Source organism: Mesoplodon densirostris, chromosome 8 (genome assembly GCF_025265405.1).
Source record: "Mesoplodon densirostris isolate mMesDen1 chromosome 8, mMesDen1 primary haplotype, whole genome shotgun sequence".
NCBI lineage: Eukaryota > Metazoa > Chordata > Mammalia > Artiodactyla > Ziphiidae > Mesoplodon > Mesoplodon densirostris.
In genome coordinates this window covers 83,630,838-83,658,485 of record NC_082668.1, presented here as the reverse complement: position 1 = coordinate 83,658,485, position 27,648 = coordinate 83,630,838, and the positions used below count along the sequence as shown (strand labels likewise).

Here is a 27,648-nt window from a genome sequence, read left to right as displayed (position 1 = left end):
CAGGTTTCTTAAAAAATTGTATGTCCTTGCATTAAAATTTTCTTTTTAAAGCATTTATTTCAGTTTTTCTCAACTATCCAGATTATATGTCTTAAACGCCTAGTGAACCTGTCAAATTTTTTCAGCTCTTAATGGGATGAATTGTTCAACCTTGAGGCAAATATTTTAATTTTGGCACCATGATGAGTCGGAGAAAAAGAATAGTTCCCATATTCTTAATGCAGTTTTGTTATCAAACTTAGAATTTACATAGCAATAAAAGGAGATTGAGAATTAGTAAAAAGTGCATTGTGATATTTTATGTCATTTTTCTCTTCGGGTTACAGTCTGCTTTGGTATGAAAATCAACATTACTAATTCAAAATTAATGAAAATTTTACCAATCTGATTATTCCAGAATTGAGTTGAAATTTTCTATGTTTAATAAAGATATGTACATAATATATTTTATATATTTGTATGGATATATATGTCCATATGTTTATTTGTCTACCTACCTGTCTATCTTTCTATCCATCCATCCATCCATCTATCTGTTGACATGCTCACTGGAACATTCTTTACAGAAAGAACAATAGAAGACCACGAGCTGGTGATTGAAGTGCTATCTAACTGGGGAATGGAAGAAGAAAATAAGCTATACTTTAGAAAAAATTATGCCAAATATGAATTCTTTAAAAACCCAATGGTAAGTGAAATCCCCATTAATAGTTATAGAAAATGAATGAGTTTAGTTAAATTTTATTTTATTTTATGTGAAGAAAAATGTCACTATGGATAAAATACAAGTCCCTATTTGATAAACTGTAGGTAAGAATTCTGGCCCTTTAAAATTATAGTCACACTTCTTCTTACTCTAACAGTGATTAGCCAACATCATCACAGAAGTTCATATACATGGTTTTGGGGCACTATTGCTTCTTTTCTTGCGTTTTAAGAAAAAAAAAACTACATTTGATTTGGGGAATTATTAGATATCTCCAAGCAGGTTCTAAAATATTATGGTTTAACTCTTTTCACAGAATTTAGGAAATTAAATAAGAAAAATTCTAAAGGAAAAACAGATTTATGTTTGTTGGGAGTGTTGAAACTTAGCCAGAAGTTTAGATTGACATGCATCTTGCTGTTCCAAACTATTTTGTTTTCAGCGCAATAATTGAGCTAAGTAGAAATGAGATAAAGACCAGTGCATTATCTAGTAAATACTACTTTCATTATAATTCTTTTTAAAAGAAAGTAAATGTATGTCACATTCTAATGAAGACTAGTGATCTAGAGAAGTCAGAATAGCCTCTGGGCTCATTATTTTAAATTGTTTTTGACTCTGCAGCTGTAGCATATTTTTACACTGTTTTGGATAATTGGATTGAAATGATACTTTATGAAAAATATATGATACACACCATAATAGAATATTTTCAAACCCTGAAAGACCTCTTACGCTCTCTTTTATTTGAACTTATTAATAGAAACATAGTGGGATGATCTTTGACAAAGAAAATACGAGTCCTAATAAAAATTAAATAGAATTAGAATTAGAAAGAAAACTGTTTTCTTATTATGAATCTTTATTAAAAGCAAGAATTTTAAAGTCATAGTTGAAGACATAGGGTTTAATGCTCAGTTTTAGTTGTTTTTTTTTTTAATTTAAACAAGGCTGTAGATTCATTTTGTAGACTTAGAGTAGTGGTTCTCAACTGGGGGGTGATGTGGTAATGTCTGGAGACATTTTTGGTTGTCATACTGGGGGGATGGGGGTGCTGCTAGTGGGTGGAGGCCAGGAATGCTCTAAACGTCCTGCAATGCACAGGACAGTCCCCCCAACACAGCGCTATTAGACCAACATTAATAGAACTACGCTTCAAAAACCCTGTCCTAAAGGAAGTATAGTGGCATATATTTTCCTAAACTTGCCTGATCATAAAAACTCCCTGGGGAAGGGGATAGTGGTTGTTAAAACTACAGGATCCAGGTCCTACCCTGACCTACTGAATCAGACACTCCAGGAAAGAGCCTGGGAATTTCTATTTTTAAACAGCTTTCCTGGGTGAATTTTATGATTAAACAGGTTTGGAAAGATAGTAGGTAGAAAAGACTGTCATTTTAGCTTCCTGGCCCTCTAGTTTAACTCCTTGTTCCTCTATTCTATGGGCTGTGACCTTGGGTATATATATCCTTTACTTCTTGAGCCTTGACTTTATAAAATGGAGCTGATAGTCCTTCAGTACCTGCTAGAGTGGTTGCAGGACTCAGGGAAGACATATGGGAGCTTGCACACTGCCAGCCTGAGGGCAGTGTTTGTAACTGGAGGTACGTGGATCTCTGTGTATCAGCACCATCTGAGGGTGTTTGGCTAGTCTTTGGGCCCTGCTCCTACCTTCTCATTAAGATACCTGTGGGTAGAGTCAGGGACTGGCATTTTTAAAAGTGCTTTGGGTGAATTTTCAACACACTGATTTAAAGAGCTTTTGCTTTAGATTACTGTGTTGGTCATAGTTCAATCTTTTCTGGCACAGCTTTGGGATAATATAACATGTATCTTTTCGTCAGTATTTTTTTCCAGAGCATATGGTGTCTTTTGCAACTGAAACCAATGGTGAAATATCCCCCACACAGATTTTGCAGGTAAAATATATATTTTCATTAAAATATGTAAGTACTAAATAATGAAGGGAAACTGTAAGGTCCTTATTTACTTATTTATTTATTTTTCTAATTTTATAAGTAGATATACTCATTTATCTTGCATTTCCATGTCTTTTTTTTTTTTTTTACTTCATGAGAGTTGACAATATTCTTTTTTTAAATTGAAGTATAGTTGATTTACAATGTTGTGTTAGTTTCAGGTGTACTGCAAAGTGATAAACACATATAGAGTTATTGTTTTTTCAGATTCTTTTCCCTTATAGGTTATTACAAAATATTGAGTATAGTTCTCTTAGCTATACAGTAGGTCCTTGTTGGTTATCTGTTTTTTTTGTTTGTTTGTTTGTTTTTTTTGCGGTATGCGGGCCTCTCACTGTTGCGGCCTCTCCCGTTGCGGAGCACAGGCTCCGGACGTGCAGGCTCAGCGACTATGGCCCACGGGCCCAGCTGCTCCGAGGCATGTGGGATCTTCCCAGACCGGGGCACGAACCCGCGTCCCCTGCATCGGCAGGCGAACTCTCAACCACTGCACCACCAGGGAAGCCCTGGTTATCTATTTTATATATAGTAGTATGTATATATTAATCCCAAACTCTTAATTTATCCTCCCCCTTCCCCTTTGGTAACCATAAGTTTGTTTTCTATGTCTGTGGGTCTATTTCTGTTTTGTATATAAGTTCATTTGTATTTTTTTTCCTTAGATTCTAATATAAGTGATATCATATGATATTTGTCTTTCTCTGTCTGGCTTACTTCACTTAGTAGGATAATCTCTAGGTCCATCCATGTTGCTGAAAATGGCATTATTTCATTCTTTTTATATGGCTAAATAATATTCCATTGTATAAATATACTACATCTTCTTTATCCATTCATCTGTCAGTGGACATTTAGGTTGCTTCCATGTCTTGGCTATTGTAAATAGTGCTGCAGTGAACACTGGGGTGCATGTGTCTTTTCCAGTTATGGTTTTTTCCGGATATATGCCCAGGAATGGGATTGCAGGATCATATGGTAGCTCTATTTTTAGTTTTCTGAGGAACCTCCATACTGTTCTCTATAGTGGCTGTACCAATTTACATTCCTACCAACAGTGTAGGAGGGTTCCTTTTTCTCCACACCCTCTCCAGCATTTATTATTTGTAGACTTTTTGATGATGGCCATTCTAACCAGTGTGAGGTGATACCTCATTGTAGCTTTGATTTTCATTTCTCTAATAATTAATGATGTTGAGCATCTTTTCATGTGCCATCTGTATGTCTTCTTTGGAGAAATGTCTATTTAGTGAGGTCCATATTTATACATGTCCAGATTTTGGATGGTATGACTTGAGTGGTTAATTTTTGCTGGAGATAAAGTTGGAAAAGAGAAGAAGAGGAAAGAAAAGAAAAGAGCACAATCTAGATAAAGAATTCTGTAAATCAATAAACACCCCTAACTATATTATTCTCCCCAGTTTTGAACAACTGTCAAAGGATTTTAAGTGTTTAAAAAAAATGTGTATCATGAAAGGAAACTTGCAGAGTTTTGCTCTGTGATGTATTTAAAGATCATGTTAGTCTTTGAAAAAATCAAAATTTCCAGTAAATTATAGACATTTTACCAACATATATTTAGTGTTAACTTTTATAATAAATGCTCTCAATCCTATTTGTGATAAAATATTTAGCAATTAAATGAAATATTATCTATGATGGAAACACTTGATTGAAACATGAAATAGCTGAATTAAGAGTACTAATTATGGGCTTCCCTGGTGGTGCAGTGGTTAAGAGTCCGCCTGCTGATGCAGGGGACACGGGTTCGTGCCCCGGTCCGGAAGGATCCCACATGCCACGGAGCGGCTGGGCCATGGCCACTGGGCCTGCGCGTCTGGAGCCTGCGTATCCGGAGCCTATGCTCCGCGACGGGGGAGGCCATAGCAGTGAGAAGCCCGCGTACCGCAAAAAAAAAAAAAACTAGTTATTTAATTTAAAACTTCCTTAGTTTTGCATCTATTGAGCTCATTTCTTACAAACTGGCAATGGCTGTAGGCTGTAATTTTCTTAAGACATTTTCATTACAATAAAAAATTTTCCATTATTTTATATTTGATACTATACTTGTTAACAGGTTAATGGTGAGCAATGTCATTATAATGGTTGCTGTTTGATCTAAACACCAGGCATCCCCGAACCCACTGAATAGTCTCTGATCTTTAATGAAGAAAACTTTTAATAGTTCCAGTATAGATATTACTTAAATATATTGGTATTTGAACATACTGGTAAATATATTGGGTATCACAAATTTGTTTTCCATGGGCTTTTTATTTGTAATAGGTTTATTTCATTTTTTGCTTCAAAATATTTTAGAAATATGATTAGCCTCAGGATTTCTCTAAGAGCTACTTATATGCTACCAGGTTGTCATAGACACCCTGTAGAATGTTAGGGTGAATGGCAGCAGCGGCAGTGCCCTAGCACCCCTAGCTCTCACGCCTCTTTATACTTTGCCTTTGGATTATGACAGGGTGGTGGATTGGAGTTTTTCTTCTGCCTCCTTTCCCAAATTCTCCTATAATTTAGTTATATCACTTTAATGTTAAATTATAAAAACAAGAAAAGTCATAGCTTTGGAATCAGATAGTCCTGCACGTGCCCCTGACCTCCTCTTCTCTCCACTGAGGCAATGTTTCCACTTTTTACAACGTTCCTTCTTTTTCTAGTGTGACCTCTATGACTCCCTTTTTAAAATTTAATTGGTTTGGTTTAATAACTTGGAAAGCACTCAAACTAGAAAATCTACTTGCCTGCTTTGCATGTCAATTAATTAATATCTGTGACTCATTAAATGAAAAGTTTTTTTATTAATTTACTTAAAAAACATTATCTACTCTCAGCATTTCCCCGAATAGCCTTTTAAAACTATGTTACGTTGGTTTAGCTAATATTTTCTCTTAGTTTCAGTTTTAACATTTTGCATTCGTTTATTCATAGGGATTTCTGTTTCCTTCTTTTAGCGAGACACTAATGCATTTCCACTGTCTTATTAAGGATGCTGAGCACAGCCACTCAGAGCTATTCCTTTTCATTCTCAATTTCCTGACCAACACATGCCTGCTGTCTCAGTTAATTATCACTGGGTAACAAACTATTCTAAATCTTAATGGCTTAAGTACCCACTCATATTTTGTCAACAGTTTTGTAGGTTGGTATTTGGGAAGGGTTTAGCTGGATGGGTCTCTGAGGCACATTGACTCCCAAAGGGATTGTGGATCCGCTTCTTCTAAGATAGCTTTTCACTACATGTGTCTGGTACTCCTTGGCCTCTCTCTCTCTCTCTCTCTCTCTCCACATGGTGTGTCATTTTCCAAGGCTTTTCCAGTTGCGTTGTGCTTCTCACCACATAGCCATCTCAGGGTAGTCACGTTTCTTATATGAAAGTTAGCTTCCAAGAGTTAAGGAGTGGAAGCCATCAGGCTAGTTAAGGGACTACAGTTAGAACGGCAGCCTGTCCCTCCCGCCATATCCTATTGGTCAGAGCAGTCACAAGCCTTGACCAGATTCAAGGGGGTGGAGAAACTTCACCTCTTGGTTCAGTGGCAGGATCACATTTGCAGAAGAGCATGTGGAATAAAAGATATTGTTGCAGTTCTCTTTGGAAAACATAACCTGCCCATACCCACCCACAACAGAGAACCATAGAGGACAAAGACATTGTTTACTTGACCTTCATCGAGGAGGTGAACTTGGCTCAATTTCTTTAATAATTGAATAATGGAAGTCCGGATCATGGTCTTACATATACCATAATGAAGTTGAAGTTGATAGGTCAATCTATAATCTCAAGGAAAATCATAGACAGGGATGAAAAGTATCAGGACTTAACTCTGTAGACAAAGTTCAGCTTTTCAAGTGGACATTCAAATAGCTTGTAATTTTGGTGTTTGACTAAGTACTGATCACTTAGAATATATATTTCGTGAGCATATTTTCATTTGGAACTTGCCTCAGGTTTTCACAAGACTGATTTATTTTCTGTTATATATATCGCTATTTCTGTAATGGTGTATAAGTGGTATCAATGCTGTTTGATTTTGTACATTTCTATTTGAAATATAAAACTACAATATCATTGATTCAGAAACTGTATGAGAGTGTCTGATTTTTCTTCCAGATGTTTCTGAGTTCAAGCACATATCCTGAAATCCATGGCTTCTTACATGCAAAAGAACAGGGAAAGAAGTCCTGGAAAAAGATTTACTTCCTTTTAAGAAGATCCGGTTTATATTTTTCTACTAAAGGGACATCAAAGGTAAATTGGAATATCAATTATGTGCCATGAATTATATGGAAGTTGTAAGTTAAAATGGGTTTTACTTTGTTTTATTCATTATCTTATTGCATGATGTCAATAGTTGGTAATTTTTTTTAGATTCCAAACGTTTGCCATAATCCATTTAAAAACTCATTATTCAGCTTTATTTCCCACTAGTTTCAATATACATCCTTTGATACCATCTGGATGCTCTTGTTTCAGTACCACATTCCTTGCCCATTTCTCCCCCACTCTGAATCTACCCCCATTCTTCCTATCAAGGCTGGGATTTTGAAGCCCAACAGAGTTCACATCTTTTCTTTTTACCCAGGTCATACTACTGACCTTGCCCACCTCTGAACTTCTGTTGATGCAGTTAGTAACACTCAGCTGAGTCTGTAACTGCTTATTAATTACTTTGTGTGTGTTAGTTTTGTCTCTTCACCTAGATTATGAATTCCTAGAGAAAGTTATCATGTTATGATCAGGGGTGGATGTATGTGTGTGCTTGCTTATGTATACCTATGTATACAGTTACATAGACATTCCTGTGCAGATGTTCATACACACATACATAATCACTTATGAATGTAATTCCCTTAGCACTAGCGCTATGTAATCTGTTTCTATGTAGTCTAGTTGTTGCCTACTATGCCATATGCCTGTGTTTTATGTCTTGACATTTTATGCAATGCATCGATTTCCTTCAAGTAAAACTACTTTTGAGAGTTTTCATGAGAGTTTAATTCTATGTTCATGCATCTGTTTTGTCAGTGACAACGCTGTTGCTTCTTTATGGGTAATCTGTCATTTTTCTTTGGCTCTTTTTCAAATTTTATTATCATCATTGGTATTTAGTCATTTTCCTGCCATATTTCTAGGTATGTTCAAATATATTCTGCTATACATACCTTGCTTGATTCTTAACATACACATTCAATCTGAAAATTCATATTTTTCTTTTATGCTGAAAATGTTCATTATTTATTTCTCATTCTCAATATTTGATCCTTTAAATTTTTAGTAGGATTTTCTGTCTTGGCTAGTGATGGCCCTAGGTGTCCCTTTGCTTGTGGCTGCCTAACTCCAGTCTCTGCCTCTGTCTTCACACAGCCTTCTCCTTTCTCTGTGTGTCTCTGATAAGGACACTTTCCATGGATTTAGAGCCCACCCAGATAATCTAGGAAGATGTCATCTCTAGATCCTTAGCTTAATTACATCTGCAAAGGCCCCTTTGCAAAACAGGTCACATTCACAGTTTCTTCAGGTGAGGACATGGACAGATCTTTTAATTTTGAGTGAGAGTGAAACGGTCATGTTGTAAGAAGATGAGTATGGCCATAGGGAGCTTAAAAAATCAACTAGAGAGACAGAGGGCTTCCCTGGTGGCGCAGTGGTTGAGAGTCCGCCTGCCGATGCAGGGGACACAGGTTCGTGCCCCGGTCTGGGAAGATCCCACAACTAGAGAGACAGAGAAACAGAGAGGGGAAGGGAGCAGGGGAGGCAGGGGGGAAGGGACAAGTGGGCAGGAAGGGAGAGAGATTGATTGATTGAGTTGAGGCACGGTAGCTAATTAGTGCTAACTATATGATCATTTCAGTAATCAAGCGTGGAGGCGACTGGATCTAACCTAGGATGAGCAGTGGAGAGAGAAGGAGGGGATGGATGTAAGATTAAATGACAAATGGTCAGATTTTGTTGACTGGTTGATATGAAAGAAGAGGAAGCACTTAATGTTCTTAGAGAAAGACATAAGGAAAATAAAGAAATAGAAAATGATAGAATAAACAGGAATAAGAGATTTGAAGAAATCAAATCTTAGAAGAAAGATACTGATCTTAGTTCTAGATACATTGTATTGATGGTGAAGTATCCAAATGGAAATGCCCAGAACACAGCTAATGATAGAGACTAGATATTTGGGCAGTGGTATGGAGATATGGAGTTGCAAAGGAGTGATACTTGCCATATTTTCCCCAACTGTTCTTACATAGTTTCCTCCCTTCCCTGATGTACAGTTTTCCTTTGCTGCTATTCACACGTGTGTGCACACACATGTGCAAGTGTGTGTGTGTGTGTGTGTGTTAGGCTTAAGTGGTAGAATACTTTGTGGAAAAGGCCTCTACTTATTTAGTAATCCATTCCTTTACAGAAATCTTTTATTTTTAAGTATATATAGTTTGACTACTAGTGTTCTATCATATAGATGCATTTAATTTTTCTTGAGGATTTAAACCTAGTTTTCAAATTTTTATATTATAGATAATGTTAGGATGAATAATTACCCATTCTTGTAATTAAGGTTTAAGACTTTTTCTTAACCTTTGTAATGAAGTTTCTCTTTTCACAGTTTTCCTCATGTATGAAGTAATATACGAAGGTGGTTTTGAACAAATGTGTGCTAGATCATCTTTTTACTTTTAGCATCAGAGAAAAGTGGCTTCTAAATCCAGTAATCACATTGCTTTGACTGTCTTCCCAGTGATTCTTCACTGGAAGATATGACAATATCTCCTTAATTCCTGAATTCCTAATTCTTTAACAGGTTTCGCATGAAAATCCACAGCCCATTGTCTTTTTACTTCACCCTCCACCTCCTTTCCTTTCCCACCTATTACATAACAAGACAGCTCCTATTCCATCTACTGAAGCCATGCTCTTATCCCTGCAGTGGTCCCCGCCTTGGCTGGGCAACATTATAGGCATCAAACCTCTGTTCTCAGGTTGTACCTGAGCTCTCCTCAACATGGTGTCTAACTTTGCTGTGCATCGTACATAATAGTGTTCTCTCCAGCCTGTGCTGAAATGAGCATGCGTTCCATAGTCTATATATATGAAAATGATTTTACATTCCCCCTTAAAAACGAAATTCAAGATATTAGATAAACTCAAGGATTATGACCTCTATAAAAATCATGTAGGTTATGTAATGCCTAATATGACATCTCTACCTGGCAAAGTGACCATTTCCTGCCCTTTTTCTATGAGAAGGGTCTTGATTTATTTTACTTTCTAAAGATGTAGGCTGCATGGGAGTTAGAGAAACACTTACGCAAGCCTTGGAGGTGTGGCTGTGACTTACAGAGAAACATCTAAGTACCCTGCTCTCCAACTTCCCCCTTATGTACACGTTTGCATGCTTACCTTTTGCTAACCATGCCAGCTCAGCCTAGTCTTGTACTGTCGTAAGCCTTGATGTGTCTGCAGTAATGGAACAAAAATCAGTCAAGAGAAGAAACTCATCATGTCTCTTATGTCCTTCCAGTATTTCTTAAGCTGCCTTTTTCTCACGTCCAAATGACTCAGCTACATTGACTTCTACTGTATCAGTGGGCAGGGATGGTTTTATTCCATCTTCATAGAAATCAGACATTTTTACTAGCAAATCAGTTTCTATCAAGGAATAAAGTTTTAAAGGCCTTGCCAACAAGAGTACTTTTCTCCCTTCTCCTCCCTTGTTCCAAGGGCCCTAGGCTGGGTCTCTTTTAACAATTTTCTTTTCTGCCTCATTCTCCCATGGAGTTGGGAACTTTAGTCATCCATCAGATCAAAATGCCTAAAGAACAGTGACACACAGAGAAACAGTTGCATACACAGAAGTTCTTGCTCTACGAATCATCACTGATGGAATAGCCAGCCTACTGACCAATGACTGAATTTTTTTTGGATTTGGATTTGAATGGGTTGCTCAAATTGCTGAATGTTCTGCTTCATCTTTTTGTTTTAAGAGCACTGCTTCTCAAATTACAGTGCATATGAATCACCTGGGTTCTAGTTAAAATGCAGATTTTGATTTTGAATCAGCAGATCTGGGGTGGGCCCTGGGATTTTGCATTTCTAATAAGCTCCCAGGTGATGTTGACACTGCTGGTCTGGGACCACACGACTAGTAGCAAGGTTTTAAAGACCCAGTACGTTGTGGTCAGTTTTGATTACACATTCAACCCCCGAATTAAGCATTTCTCCAAGTTATTAACCTATCACAGAATAACATGACCCAGTGGTTTCCCATGAGCAGCTCTAAATCTTATGGATTTCCCAGAGAAGAAATAGCCCTTCATGATTACACTTTGCCTTGAAAATCAGACATGTTCCATTGCCAGGTAATTTCCCTGAATTCATCTGTACAGGCTTCCTTCCTTTTGTAAAGGAAGGTGGTCATGCCGCCTGTTTCATTGCTTGCTGTGGTACGGGAGGCAGTACACAAACATGAGGGACGATCATTTCTCAATGAAGCAGGAATCATCGTCTGTTTTTTTTTTTTTTTTTTCTTTAGCTGCTATAGAAGCTCAAACCAACCTTCTTCCCTTTGTGGAACTACCATTATTTAAAACCCAAATAAGAAAACATTTTCAAAAGCCATGCTTTGCTCTCTTCTCTCCCTCAGATTCCTTGAAGTGGTGGTTAAAGCAAGTAATTTTAAAATAGGAAGATATATTTTTTTGTATATTGGAATTATAAACAAATCACTACTTCTCAAATTAAATAATCTCATATCCAGCTCCTGGTTATTTAAGGATATAGTGACTTAGTTTTCCTTTCCTTTTGTTTCTGTGACATTATTTGGAATACGTTTTGCCAAGGTATAAGTTACGTAACATAATAGAAATACAAAAGGTAGTGTAAAAGTATGTATCCATTTCAACATACATATGTATTTTTTTAAGGAACCACGGCATTTGCAGTTTTTCAGCGAATTTGGCAATAGTGATATTTATGTGTCACTGGCAGGCAAAAAAAAACATGGAGCACCGACTAACTATGGATTCTGCTTTAAGGTACAGGCTTAATATTTTGCTAGATGAATAAAGCAAGCCTCAGCCTTTTAGGTAAGCTTGAGTTTCTTTTAATTTCTTTTAAAAAGAGACAGCTTTCTCTTATATATAGGAGAATTTTAGTGGCTTTTATTTCAACAGGTGTTACCTTCAAGATATGCATTAACGATAAACAATGTGCTGTGGCCTTCTAGCCTAACAAAGCAGGAGGGCCTCGAGACCTGAAAATGCTCTGTGCAGAAGAAGAGCAGAGTAGGACGTGCTGGGTGACCGCGATTAGATTGCTTAAGGTAATCTCACTGCAGGTGTGAATTTCTATTAAACATTGGGAGTACCATCAAAGTTTGAAAATACCTGTATTTCAAAACTCAGAAGACTCACTATGAATCCATGTGGGTATGTGAGGAAGAAGAAAAATAACCACCACCAAATGCGTGTATTTTATTTTTTATCTGAAAGATAAACATTTCCAGAGTAGAGTGCAATAACCTAATATATTTATCTTGTGTGTGTGGAGTATTCCATTTTAAAAAATGTTCTCATTTTGATTTTTTTGTAAGAGTATTACATATATAGCAAGTATAACTGATTGAAATTTCTCCTGTCCATGACTTAGTCTGCATTTTAAAAACATTGCCATCAATCCGATGTGAAGTATATTTTAAAATGTGCCCACCTGGATATGTTTAGTGCGGTTGTTTTATGTTTTATTTAAGTGTTGTGTGAATTGCTTTCTAGTTTAATGCAAATTATTTTATAAATTTTACTATAGCTGTATTATTCAAACATTTACCTTTGTGCTAAGTAAAAATTACCGCTTCCATAAGCAAAATTTATTGGTAAGCATCTTGACAAGGAGTAAGAATGTTCTGAAAGTAGGTAGGGGAGAGAGACACAGAACTGATTTCTTCCAGGATGTATAGAAAACACATTTATTTTCAAAACTTGTATGCTAGCAAATTTAGCACAACTTTAAATTTATAATTATAAAACTTATCGACCATTTCCTTTTAAGAAGGGCAGAATAATCAGAATCAGAATTACCCATTTTCATACCAGGTTTGCAAGAAAGTTTTATTTTCTATTCTTTTACTTTTTTTTTAAATTGAGGAGAAATTCACACAACATAAAATTGACCAGATTAACTATTTTTAATGTGAACAATTCAGAGGCATTGAGTACATTCAGAATGTTGTGCAATTTCCACCTCTGTCTAGTTCCAAAACATCTTTTTCACCTCAAAAGGAGACCCCATACCCATTAGGCAGTTACTCCCAGCCCCTGGCAACCACTAATCCATGTTCTGTCTCTATGGATTTACCAATTTGGATATTTCATACAAATGGAATCATACAATATGTGACATTTGGGGTCTGGCTTCTTCACTTAGCATAATGATTTGTGGTTCATCCATGTTGTAGCAGCATGTATCAGTACTTCATTCCTTTTTATGGCTGAATAATATTCCATTGTATGTGTGTTGTTTAACATATATATATATGTTAAATAAACAATTTTGTTTATCCACTGATGGGTATTTGGATTGTTTCTACCTTTTTACTATTGTGAATAGTGCTGCTATGAATATGTCTATACACGTATTTGTCTGAGTAACAGCTTTCAGTTTTTTTTTGATATAGACCTAAAAATGGAATTGCTGGTCCTATGGTAATTCTATGTTTAACTTTTTGATGAATTGCCAGAATGTTTTCCACAGCGGCTAAACCATTTTACATTCCCACCAGAAATGTATAAGAATTCCAGTTTCTCCATATCCTCACCAACACTTGTTATTTTCCACTTTTTAAAAAAAATACTCATGCTAGTGGGTGTGAAGTGGTAGGAAGAAAGTTTTTTAAAGTAATTTAAAGGAAGCTTTTGGATTAACTGTGAAATTTTCTTCTTTTTGCTGTTAATGGCAGAAAGTCACTATGGTTACCTTTTTATTAGACATTTGTTTGTTTCTCAAATAGTCTACTGTCAAAATGGCTGTCATGATTTTGGTTTCAACAAATCTTAGAAATCTTGATTCTTTGAAACCCTCATGTTAAGTACTCACTTCTGTTTGCTCTCATTGTCATAAAATGTAAAACAAACAAACAAAATGAAGAAGACAAGAGTACTTTAGAGGGTCTTGGAAACCAACCAGTCAAAGCAGTAGTAACTAGGTAACTAGGGATATGCATTGGAATCATCTGAGGTGCTTTCTGAAGCTCCATGTGCCCAGCCCCATCCTGGGGGATCCCGAGTTAGTGAGTTGAGTTCCAGGTGTCTGCCTGATTAAGAAACACTGAGTTCATCCAGCGCTGTCCTTTTATAGATAAAAGAGCTGGCACTCTTCGGTAGACTTTACTCCATCACAGTTATGGTAGAGAAAATATCTTGAGGTCTCAGGTTTTCTCTCCCCTTCCATCAGAACCCTGTAAGTCCAGCTAGGCTGGTGGAAGAGATACTTTCCAACCTTGTTAGCCAAGTCTTTCTCCATTCTAAGGGGCTCAAATTCAAACACCCAACACAGAAGCAGGTGGTAAACCCACTTCCTTTAATCAGTCTTTCAGTGACTCTAACATGCCACTGATTTTACTAGGATGCTCCATTATTTTTTGTGTAATTAGAAAGATGAGAATTATGCCAATAAAATTGTGATATGATGTTTCATATCACTTATAATTTTTATTTTCATTTGAATATTTAGATTTATTTAAGCCTATAGTCCTGATTTTCATCATTTTTGTTGATGTTATCAATTTTGTGTATACACACAGATATATATGTATGTGTATATATATATATACACATACATATATATGAAATAAGTTAGTTGAGGTATTCTTAAAACTTCTTCATATTCACAATCTGGCTTTTCTGAATCATTTTCATCTCAGAGTCATGGATACTCATATTTTCCACAGATTAACCAGCTCTGTGGTTCAAGAGCTTTGGGGAGGCATCATCTCTCAGATGAGTGCTCTGCCATGGTCCGTGGGGTTGTCTTTCTAGCCACGGGCATTCCTTTTGCAAGGTTTTCATGCTAATGACTTCTTAATCCCATATCAGTTTCAGGCAATGGCAAGTCACTTCGTCCACAGTGAATAGAAGATGCCATAGATTATAATACAGATTGTTAGTTTGAAAACAAATGTGTGTCTAAGAAATGATGAAGTGTACTAAAAGCTTTCTTTGTTCTTTCTATATCCAGAATGCTCAGTTTCTGGAAGGCTGTCTCCTTACCTTTTTTTTCTCTCGTTTGACTCTTCTCAAAGGCTCTTTCAAGTCACAGATGCCCAGTTTGAAGATGCTCCGTTGTATTAGTTTTCTATAGCTGCTGTAACACATTACCACCAACCTAGTGGCTTAAAACACAAATTTATTATCCTATACCTCTGTCATTCAGAAGTCTGAAGTGGGTCTTATTGGCCTAAAAGCAAGGTGTCAACAGGGCTCCGTTCTCTTTTGCAGTCTCTAGGGGGGAATCCATTTTCTTGCCCTTTCCAGCCTTTAGAGGCTGCTCATGGCAATTTCCTCCACCCTTAAAGCCAGCAATATCCAGCTGAGTCCTTTCCATGCTGCCATTTTTCTGGTTCTCTCTTCTGGTTCTGGATAAGGACCCTTGTGATTACATTGGATCTACCAGGATAATCCAAGATAATCACATCATTTCAAAGTCAGCTGATTAGGGACTTCCCTGGTGGTCCGGTGGTTAAGAATGCACTTCTACTGCAGGGGGCACAGGTTTGATCCATGGTGGGGGAACTAAGATCCCTCATGCCACGCGGCGCGGCCAGAAAATAAATAAATGAAAATAAATGTAAAAAAAAAAAAGTCAGATGATTAGCACCCTTAATTGTATCTGCAACCTTATTTCCCCTTTGCCAGGTAGCCTAATATATTCACGGGTTCTAGGGATTAGGGTGTGGACATATATGGGGGCCATTATTCTGCTACCACATCTGTGTTCCCTGTTTATTTCAGTTATGGCAAAGTGTTTCCGGATGAGGCTGGAAATAGAGGCCAGCATCAGTGAGGTCCTTTATCGTGGAGCCATTGAGAAACCACCACAGTTTCAAATAGGAAAGTGATATGATCTGTTTTACACTTTAAAATAATGAGTTACAGGAAACCTGGGCCTGCCAGCACAGACACATTTGAGGCTCTCTAATAGGGGACTGGCAGCTTGTTGTCAGTGGGGCACTGGTTTGATCCCTCTGGCTGGTGCAGCTGGGCTCTCCTGGTGTTAGAGTTAGCTTTTGCTCATCTCCTTTGGTTGTCTATCGTGTTATTTCCAGAGTTTATCATTGTACCTAGTAGCGAGGATCAGGGAAAGACTAGTCTATGTTATGTTGGCTGGACCAGAGGTGTCCTTCTTCTTTTCATTATGTGTTATTTATAGATATAGCCTCCCCCAAGAATTTGGCCACTTGTTTTATTTTCCTTTCTTTTTCATATACACATGTAACTCTTCATGTAGCATCAGATAGAGATATTCCTATTCTCTTTGGAGAAATTCCAGTTACATATAGAATCAGAAAAATCAGAAGACTTAGAAAAGGGGAGATTTGCTCATGTACAGTGTCCTAGTTACATGTTGTCTTTTCCCCTTCCCTTCAGTTAGAACTCTGCTAGTTTCTCTCTAACACATTTTGGTCCCTTATCTGCCCCTCCATAGGACAGGGAAATGTTAAGGTGACCCATGCCCTACCCCTTAGCCAGAGTTAACTTTCAACAGCACAGAAGCAACTTCCTAACACCACAGGTGCCAGAGACAATACATCTTTGAAGGAAACAGTCTTATTAGTAGGTAGCAGGCTTTTCACTGCAGGTAAAGAAAAGGTGTCCAAGCAGCATGTCCTTGTGAAAGTGTGGTTGCAAGCTATTGTATATTCTCCAAATGAACTTGACTAGGAATTAAGCTCCTCTGTCTTCTTTTTAAAGTTACTGTAGGCTTAGAGTTGATTTAAAATAAATTTCATTAGGTCCTATTAATGTCAATCAAACCTTAAATTAAAAAATAATTTTTATACGTTGGGAAATAATTGGATAAAGAAGTCAACACAGAGAATTTTAAATGACTGTATTCATGTTAAAAGCAAAATCTTGAAAACAGTGACTCCCCTCACCTCCCTCTGATTTTCTGCCTAATTACCAAATATATCCACTTTGCTGCAATTGCTTTTAAGAAAATAGTTTTTAGCAGAGAAACAGCTCTGTTAGAATGTTTAAATGGAATTCATCCTAAGGGTAAGATTGGTTTCCATGGTGTCTCTTAAATCTCTTCTATATCAGACCTACTTTTAAGTTCATAATGGCTCCATGAAATGGAGAGAATTATAGAGGGCCATGGCAGTTGGCGTTCTTAATGTTTCTCAAACTAACAATCCAATTATACTCTAGACCCACTTTCCAATTGTAGCCTAGCAGTCCAGTTCTTATGATGCTACCTCTTGAAAGTAAAGCCTCTGTAGTTCTTATCTACTGCTCTTTACACTGTATGCCATGACTCTTTGTCTGAAATTAGCCTGATTCCTCACCATTTTGATTTCCCTGAATTTAAAGCCAAAAATTAAACAGTGCCCTAAGAGTACTGTTACCAGAGGGCGATACAGTGCCAAGAGTCTTCAAAATAGGATCAAGTTTATGGATTACAAAAGACAATGTAATTCATCAATCAGTCATTGAAGAATTATGGTAAATTTTACCCAGTTTTGCTTAGGATGTGTGTCAGATCCTCAGAGTCTTTGTCCCATAAAGTCGGGCACCCTTCCCAAGTGAGCTTTCTTATTGCTAAACTCCAAATGGTTTTGGTGCTATTGACACTAAGAATAATGAGTAGGAGTGTCAGTTCCAGATCTTTATATTGTGAGCTAGAACTTTGTGTGGGTCCAAATAAAAAACACTGTCTTTTAAACTGTACTATTTAGGACACTAAAAGTTTACCATTCAAAAGTATGGCTGCTTTACTTATTTGTTTTAAGGAAAGCTTATAATTTTCAGTTTTTATATTAATGGTGTATAATTAATGAAAGTGTTGATTTTCAAAAGTTGTAGTAAAACTCTGTGTAGTAAAAGTGGTGGGAATGTGTTTTTATTTATTTATTCTGCAGTATGGCATGCAGCTGTACCAGAATTACATGCATCCATATCAAGGTAGAAGTGGCTGCAGTTCTCAGAGTATATCACCCATGGTAAGCACCAAGTTTTTGAACCTACATTTTATTTTATATTTACATTAATTTGCAATCACATTACCTTATAAATGTACATTTCCACACTTTCCTTTTGGTCAAGTAAAGTAACTTTTTGGCACCATCCTACTATCATGTTATATTGAACTATTTTTTTTGGATTTTATATGATTGCAGCCTATGTGATAAAATCACAATAATCGGGCACACATGAAGTATTCAATTAAAATAATGTTCTATGTTAAAGAAAAACTTTAAATATTTGAAAGAATTATGAGAGTGATTCTTTGTCATTACATTTGAGGGTTAGATTTTAGTAAGATAATTTATAGAACATTGTCCTTGAGATTGTAGATCTTTCTTAATTATTGATTTGATTGTGGGTTTATTTATTTATTTAAATATTAATTCTGGGATTATCACAGCCTGTGAGCTCTTTTGCATTCTGACTTTCTAACAATTAAATTTTTGAAGTTCCAGGTCCTTGAAAAGCATACTGCTCTCCAGGAAACCCAAAAGATGCAAGCCAAAATACAGGTCGTGCATTGCATTAAGACTAGCACCGCTTCACAGATTTATACTAAATGCCACTTGGCTATTTACAGGCAGATACATTTTTTCCCTTCTTTGGGACCTAATTTTAATTTCCTGTGCATTAACACAAGAAATTTATTTCTGAACTCCAAGTTTATGTTCTGCTATTTTTGCTTGTGCTCCTTAATATTGAGTATATTAGGAATTCACAAGTATGAGCCCATGTTACAATCAGCTAACGTGCTACATTTCCACTTAGGTTAAAACATGCGTTTCATGTCTGTGACCAAAGAAGCTGCATTTCCCCACATGTAACGTAGCATATAAATGCTCAGCTCTAGGAATGAAGCATGAAATAATGTTGATTATGAAGTCTGATAGACTAATATGGAAAAAGAACTCCAATGCTGTAGTTAGGTTGCTTTACATTATGGAAGAGTAACTTTTCATCTTTGTATCATATTACTTTTTAGCCCTAAAATAAGAAACTAAGGAATGTAATGAATTTTTATAAAAGCAATAGCTTTAAGGTGAGAATTTTTACAATTTGTCAGCCTACCATAATCTTTTAATTCATATATGTATATATGAATAATGAATTTTATCATCTTAATCCTTTCCTAAATCCTTCTAACTTTCTTTTAAAGTTATTAGGATGAGCATGTTAATAGCAGCCATGATTTGGAGGCAGTTATTATTTAGTGTCCTCTTAATCATAGAAAAAAGTGTTGTAAGTAAGTACTTTCTAGTCTCATCACTGTCATTAGTGTACAGATATGGTATTCTTGCTTCTTTCCATTGAAAGTGATCAATACGTCTATGGCATTTTGGTTAATGTAGCTTTACTTGTTCAGCACCTTGCATAAGAGAAGACATTCCTTGAATGAATTGGCTGTAAATAGGGATAGAAGGACAAGAGGTTTAAGTCTCTGTGTGATGAGGACAAGGACCTGTCCTGTATGACAGTTGACATGATCAGAGAGAATAGCATCAAGAATTATATCGCTACTCTTCTCAGTTTTCATGAAGGGAACTAAGAAGGTTGGGGAGGTATTTGTGTTTACATTGGTGTCTATACAGAATCCCAGGATAATTTCTACATTATCATGAAAGAATCAGTGACCTATATCCTGGATGCCAGTGTCTCTCACCTGCCTCTGCTGTTTTCATTGAGGCCCCATGTTCAAGGAACAACAGGGAAAAGTTCACATACTTTAGTTATAGTTTTAAAGGAACAATATTGTCTTCTTCTCCAGGGATTCATTTTGAGAAGGGAAATGAGAAAAAAATTATCATACCATAATGAACATCATAACTATATATAGCACATAATAGCCATCCCATCAGCCTTTGAAATGAGAATCATCAGCAGATATTTCAAGAAGCCAAATGTATTTGGTCCTTTTTAGGATAATAAAAAGGATTCATTTAAAGGAGCATCTGTTAATATGGTCCTGGCCAGAACAAGGGGATGGGAAAAACAAGTCAACGGAAGTTCTTATTATTTTTCACATTTGACTCTGAGCTAGACATCCCAAACTGCACTTTCTTCCCTGTACCTCCCATTCTGTGGTACATAAAAGAACCTTAGGTAGGGCCTGTTACTGTCTTTACCATAAGCGTGACCTTGATTGAGTCACTGCCGTCCTACAGTATAAAATAAGGGGGACAGTTGCATGATCTCTAGAATCGATTACACCTCTGATGTCCTGTGGCTCTGTATGACTCTGATGAGAGAACAATGTCTGAGGAGATTCTGTGCCTTCTTACTAAGGCCTGTGCTACACGTTTATGTAACTCTTTCAAATGGGGTGACAGGGAGTGAGTGACTACGAGTTGCTGCTTAGCTAAGCTGCCTGAAAAACATTTCATGTTCCAACCTCACTAAAAGTGTTTGGATCTGATCTCGAGGTGTGGTCTGGATAATCCAGGATATACCCAAGCCTCTTCTTTCTTAAAAAGAGAGGCATGCCATCAAAATCATGGACCCTTTTTTAGGGCTTGCCCTATTTATCCCACCAGAAGGAAGAGGTAGAAAAAGGGACACATATTTGAGAAATACACTGATTCTGAATGTTATCAACATTGCTTTTCTATGTGAAAGAAATTGAGCTGAAAATGACCTTTTGGTTCAAGTCAGATTTTGCTTCACTTCCATTTCTTTGTCCACCAAAGGTAAACTATTAATTTTTCATCTACCACCTGCCATTCAGTAGAAAACATTTTCTATATTCCTGTGTTTTCCCCTAGTGTAGTTAATTTAGCAAATGAAAATACTTATTTGTATCATAGACTCCCTACTTAGGTCAAGTAATTATGTAACATGGGATCTTATTTTACATTTCAGCCGGTCATATTATAGGAGAAAAATGAAAAAAAGAATAAGAACTGGTTATGTTTATTTTTGTTTCCTAACGGTATTTTTATATTATCAGAACCTTGTGATTACAGAGCCCATCTTGGCATGTGAAGGCAGAGATATTAAGGATAAAGCTATCATTATGATTGAGATTAGTTACTCTCTGGCTTGGGCAGGTGGAAGCTTTTCATTAATGTCAGCAAAGCAAAAGTATATCCATCTGGTCCACAGCCCAGCACAGAAGATCACGGGGTGAGAAGGGCAAAGTAAGGTGTGACAGCAAATAGAGATTACAGAGACAGCATCTGTTTGGAAAGAGCAGCTGTCAGTTATGAAGGCTCCTATAACAAATGAAAGATTGCACGCCGGATCTCCAGAAATAAAGATGAACCGTAATAAGATTGTGGACCACTACAGCAAGGTTTCAAGAGGAAATAATAAATGCTAATAAAATGGGATGTGTGATGCAGTGATAAATGATCCCCCCTCCCATTTTTGTATGGACCAGGTTTTGTTTCAAGCAGACTTTTTTTTTTTTTTCGGTACGCGGGCCTCTCACTGTTGTGGCCTCTCCCGCTGCGGAGCACAGGCTCCGGACGCGCAGGCTCAGCGGCCATGGCTCACGGGCCCAGCCGCTCCGCGGCATGTGGGATCTTCCCGGACCGGGGCACGAACCCGTGTCCCCTGCATCGGCAGGCGGCCTCTCAACCACTGCGCCACCAGGGAAGCCCCTCAAGCAGACATTTGACTAGAGTCTGTTAGACCAAGCAGGGTACGGCTGAATCCATGTGGAGAGAGAGAAAATGGTCTTAAGCCAGGAGACTCCAGGTGTATGTCGGCTGATCCTTTACAATGAGAACTCCGGTTTTTGTGTTGCTCTTCTATTAATGATGAGTGGGGAAAAACTATTAAACATTGTTCATGCTGGTTTTGGATGTTTTGTCTTTTAAGAGTTTTAATTCTTATAAATTGAGTGACACTTTTTAAAAAAAAAACATCTTTATTGGAGTATAATTGCTTTACAATGGTGTGTTAGTTTCTGCTTTATAACAGAGTGAATCAGCTATACATTTACATGTATCCCCATATCCCCTCCCTCTTGCATCTCCCTCCTACCCTATCCCACCCCTCTAGGTGGTCACAAAGCACCAAGCTGATCTCCCTGTGCTATGCAGCTGCTTCCCACTAGCTATCTATTTTACATTTGGTAGTGTATATATATCCATGCCACTCTGTCACTTCGTCCCAGCCTACCCTTCCCCCTCCCCATGCTGAGTGACACTCTTAACTGAAGATTCTGACAACTGTTTTTTTTTTTTTTAGGACGCATGACTTGGGTTGGCACACTTTTTAAAAGATGGTTACAAAGTAGAGCCCTAAACAAAGAAAAAAATAAAAATAAGGTCCAGGTTTTGGATGTTTTATTTTCACCTTCAGAGGCTATGAATACAAAAAGTAATTCGCAAAAAAGATGACTTTATTACTTGTTTAAAATTATGTTTGTTTAAAGATGTCTTCATTTTATATCAGTTCTTCTTTTGTCATTCAGACTTATTTTTGCAGCTCTCATTTTGCCATGTTCATGCTCACAAGATGAAAAAACATTCACGTATTAAATCATAGAAATTTTAATATTATGGGGTTATCTGAATTATTTCACTAAATTTCATTTTCTAAGTTAGAGAAAAGTTGATGTGATAAACTTTTAAAATACATATTGTTGGTTTGTTATAAAATATGGTACTATTTGTTTCTAAAGAAGTGATGTAAGTCAGTCTGTTACAGCTTTAGTGTACCTTGAATCTTAATAAGTAGATAGATTTGACATTTCAATGATCATTGATGAATCTCAAAGCATAATAGAGAGGTGAGTTTGGAAGTGATGGATCTTCTTAGCCACAGGAAAGGTTATTCTTTTCTAAATATGAAGAGGTAGGGTTGCTTTAGAAGAAAGACATGCTTACCTTGAAAGCTTTTAATCTCTTTATTCAACACTTAATTCAATGACCTTAACAAATAACTGTATAACTTATTTAACCAAAATATTTTATAGCACCATTTTCTGTTGAATATGTATTGTTAACTTTTTAATTTCCTGCTAGCCACCTTTGGAACCACATCCTAAAATGGAAACGTACTGCCAGCAAAGCACTGAAAGGTAACTTCAAAGATGTTTTCAAGGTAAAAAATGTGCTTTTTTTCCCAGAGAAGTATATCAGAGAATTCCCTGGTAGCAATGGACTTCTCAGGCCAGAAAAGCAGAGTTATAGAAAATCCCACTGAAGCCCTTTCAGTTGCAGTTGAAGAAGGACTAGCTTGGAGGGTACAAATTAGCTTCATGTTCTTCAAAATATTTATGATTTGAATTTGTTTCTCCCCGAAAGTTAAAATTTGTTTCCCACTTCCTTGCACAGAAAAAAGGATGTTTACGCCTGGGCACTCATGGTAGCCCCACTGCGTCTTCACAGAGCTGTGCCACAAACATTGGTATGTCTCTGCATATTCAGTGTGACTAACTGGGTGGTGAGATGTGCATTTAGATGTAGTCATTGAGGGGTTAGGGTAGAAAGTACACATAATTAAATTGTGATCATTTCAAACAAATCTTTGTATTCCTCCACTTTATTTCTTCAGCTATCCACCGGTCCCAACCATGGTTTCACCACAAAATTTCTAGAGAGGAAGCTCAGCGATTGATCATTCAGCAAGGTCTAGTGGATGGGTAAGTGTGATTTTGAGTAGCACTGATTTTGATTTCTCCTATAATCAGTAATGACTTATTCAACACGCACAGAGAGTTTTGACTTCAGCTTATTAAAACAGAAGTGACTTTATTCTATAAGGATGGTTGTCATTGAATCCTAGCAATACCTATACAGTACCTGTTACATAGTGTGTGCTTAGTATTTGTGCATAAGGAGAAGATAGCTGAACAGGATGCTCTGCTCTTAACCAGTGATCACTAATATTACCCATTCTGTGCATCTCAGATATTGATGGGGGGAAAACTGAACTTGTTTTGGCGTGTCAACATTTTGATTTGAACAAATAATATGTTTGCAAAGTATGATTTGTGTCATGACACTATCTTACCTGTTATACATTTTTTTAGGTTTGATGCAGGGTGTGTTAAAGTAAAAAGCTGTTTCTTATATATTTAGACTGTCTTATTTTTTTCTTTCTGTTTACATCCCTATTTTCTTTTCTCTAAATTTTAACAGTTTAAAGGAATATAAACCTATGAAAACAGTACTTTTTGACTCTTCTCATGTTATCTTTTAGTGGGATACCACAGAAGAGACAGGAGAAACAGAAAATTTATTATGCAAGGTTTATGATCTAAAGAATTTTCTTTTTCTCAGATTACTCAGTATTTCAGATATCAATACTTCCTATAATACTAGCTGAATTCTCTTCCCAAATGCAATACAAGTTAAGGAGCTTGTATTGAGGTTTGGATGAGAAATAAAACCAGCATCAATTTAAGCAAGTGGTAATGGGATCTTATATCTTCATGGGTTGGCTTAAGATGATGGCAAAATTTCAAGGTGATTTAATACTGACATTTGGATAAAAATGCACCTTCACATGGAAGATTATTAATAGCAAGTCGGCATTTCAGTAGACTCTAAATAAGAAAAGATTTCAATATACTTCTCTGCATGGAACACGGTCTTTTCAGATATAAATCTGAGCAATCAGCAGAATTACCATCTAAAACCAAGAAAAGAAATAAATCACAAAGAATTGTCAAAATGTTTTGGAGGATTATAATTTCCCTTATTTCTGAGCCCATTTTTTGTAAATTGAATGAAATAATTGCATAAAGAATGACAGTATCTTTATTTTTTTTTAATTTTTAATTTAAAAATGGGTTATTTGGGGTATTCTTTTGGAAAGATGTGATGATGCCAGGCAATCCACTAGGTGGTAGTGGTGATCTACTCAGGAATGGGGAGAGAATAAAGCTTGATTGACCAGTGAAACTCCCTTTTGTCCCATCTCCTAGAGATGTAATGTCGGAATCTCACACAGCACAGATGAAATGGATAATCTCATCAGACATCTGTGATGGCTCAGATTTGGCTGTCTCTTCGCCCAGGCACAGTGAGATTAGTATTGGAGTCACCAGTGGGGACTGTTTGCACAGTCTGTTTGCCAACAATTAATATAAAGCTGGTTATGCACTGAATTGCCAGTTAATAAGAATCCACGCCTGGCAGCATTTTTCTCAGGCCATTAGGCCATGTCTTGTTTTTCTAGCCTGTTATAGAGGCTTTTCTGCTGCATTCTTCAAGGTTAAAGTACATGTTGTTTGGGTGTTTCTTTTACTTAAAATATTTTGCTCAAACATTTAATAAATGATTTCAGGATTGATTTTTTAGAATATATTAATTTCTCACTTTCTGTTGTGTATGTAATAGTAGGAACCAGAATCAAAAGAAAGGATCCAGTGTAGAAGAGGGGGTTAAAAATTATTTCACTCTAAATAATTTTCTTTTTTTAGGGCCTAACATGACCCAGAAGTTAAAATAACAATATGCTAATGCCTTATTCTCTGTACCAAAGAGTTACATGTGAATACCCAGCTTTCCCAGTGGAAAAAGGATGTAGCACTAATTATTGATGCCAACATAGCATTATATTGGTTATTGTGAGCAAGCAGTCTGATAAATGGCTGTGTATTTATCCTATTAAAATTAAATTAGCTCTGATGATAGTTTTATAGTATAAGGTTTATGTTATACCATATTGGATAATCCCATCATTGAATACATAGTAAAGAAAAATTCTGGCTACATTTATGAATATACTTCCTGGATTTGGTACAGGCTATATTTCTATGAAATCCATGAGTAAATATAGAAAAATATTGAAATCCTTCTCTCTCTTTAGAGTTTTCTTGGTACGGGATAGTCAGAGCAACCCCAAAACTTTCGTACTGTCAATGAGTCATGGACAAAAAATAAAGCACTTTCAAATTATACCAGTAAGTAATTTATGATTTCATATTCATATATTAGAGATGATCTTAATGCATAAGCTTTTGGAAACTTTAGGGTTTTTTTGGTTCTTTTATTAAATATAATTTGGGAACTTGTGCTTTGACTACAGTTAAGTTTGGCAGAAATGGTTTTATGAGCCTGAATTAATATAAGAAATACAGGAATTGCAAAAATTAAATTTCTCTTTTCCCATGAAATACGATTCGGTAATATTGTATAGACCCCATGCCACCTATTGTTAAAAGGCCACTGAAAATTCCTTCTCCTGAATTCCTCTAGTGGTTCTTTAAAAATCGTTATTTTCAAGCCCCTTCTCCTCTCTTGCCCCCAAAATGTTTTTCTGGTGTTTTTTGTAGTTTTGTTTTTAATCATTATGGATAGGTACACAGGTGCTGTGGAACTGGAGATCATTATTTAAACTATTCTGAGCACATTTAAAATTTTTCTGTAATTCTGCTTTCATGTGGCACAACTTGCTTTGGGATTTTTTTTGTTGCTTCTGCTTTTGTGTGTGTATGTGTGTGTATGTATGTGTGCACATGTATGTATGCATGTGGTCTGTGTATTGGAACCAGATAGTGTGGAACAGACATTCAGTCTACTTTCAAGAAAGTATTACATCAGATTGCTAAGTTGCTAGTGTTTTCTTTTTTTTGAATGACCTCTTTTTGGAACTATCCAAAGTCTATGTGAAGTATCTTCCCTACTTCATTGATTATGTGAGCGATGTCCCTGGCACGTATGAATTGCTTAATGCCTGAAGATCTCACTGCAGAAAACAAAAACAGAAAAACCCCAAAACGCTGTCATTCCACTAACACAGTATTTGATTGCTCCAGAATCAGTTTACTGATACAAATTATGGTGAATATTCATTTTTAATATATTACGTAAGGCTTTAGGTAGACAACAACTAGAAATGGAAATTAATTTCTGTAGGTGGGGGTATTAAAATCTTTTGTTTACTTTTACACTGAATAGTGCCAATTTCTCACTGTGCACTGTATTGATTCAGAATAATCCTACTATTCTAACTACTGAACGTTAAGAGAATTTAGAGACAGAGAAAGTAGAGCCACACTGCTTACCTTAGGATCAGATGGCATTTCTTTTAAATGTAAGTGAAGTTACAAAGGAGAAGTGGACATGCCATAACATTCTTTTCACTGTCCTTTAGTATTATAAACACATCAGTTTTGGCATTTAAAGATGCAGTATGCAATAGAATATGATTGTCTTTCTGGGTATTTTGCCCTTCTTACTAGTTTGTTGTTTTTCCTGTTCCAGGTGGAAGATGATGGTGAGATGTTCCACACCCTGGATGATGGGCACACAAGATTTACGGATCTAATCCAGCTGGTGGAGTTCTATCAACTCAATAAGGGCGTTCTTCCTTGCAAGCTGAAACATTATTGTGCTAGGATTGCACTTTAGCCAAACAGGAAGTGACTTGTTAAACTGCTGAAGAAAAAGGACTCAAGAAAAAGAAAGACCATAAATAAGGGTGAAAGCATTGCCATGGTGAAAAGAATCTATTTCTCTTACAAGTTACAAAAAATAGTTTGTGCATTACAAATAAGTAAAGATTTGGATTGACATTACCTTCATCATTTAAATATTAATTAGTTAAAATTAAACCTCCGAAAAAAAATAATCTGGTGTGTTCTTGTGTGATTTTCCATTACTATAATGTTTTCTTCAAATATGCACATTTTAAACATCTTTCTGTCCTTATTTACTATAGCAACATTAGAATTCTCAACCACAAAATATGAAAAAAAGTTGGGGCTCAGAATGAATTATTTGTGGACTGAATTTCAATTAACTACTGTTTTTGTAACTTAAG

The 27,648-nt window shown here is 36.4% G+C and overlaps 1 protein-coding gene across 2 annotated transcripts in view; it reads left to right on the top strand.

Annotated features, from left to right (window-relative positions):
• GRB14 (growth factor receptor bound protein 14) overlaps positions 1-27,236 on the top strand; it is a 133,163-nt gene extending 105,927 nt beyond the window's left edge. For both annotated transcript variants that reach the window (XM_060106415.1, XM_060106416.1), the window contains 11 exons: positions 567-688; positions 2,551-2,625; positions 6,806-6,943; positions 11,614-11,724; positions 11,916-12,011; positions 17,823-17,903; positions 23,003-23,119; positions 23,211-23,283; positions 23,431-23,518; positions 25,693-25,786; positions 27,090-27,236. In XM_060106415.1, coding sequence (XP_059962398.1) covers positions 567-688; positions 2,551-2,625; positions 6,806-6,943; positions 11,614-11,724; positions 11,916-12,011; positions 17,823-17,903; positions 23,003-23,119; positions 23,211-23,283; positions 23,431-23,518; positions 25,693-25,786; positions 27,090-27,236 — 1,142 coding nt within the window. The remainder of the gene's footprint in view (positions 1-566; positions 689-2,550; positions 2,626-6,805; positions 6,944-11,613; positions 11,725-11,915; positions 12,012-17,822; positions 17,904-23,002; positions 23,120-23,210; positions 23,284-23,430; positions 23,519-25,692; positions 25,787-27,089) is intronic.
• Positions 27,237-27,648: the final 412 nt, after the last annotated feature.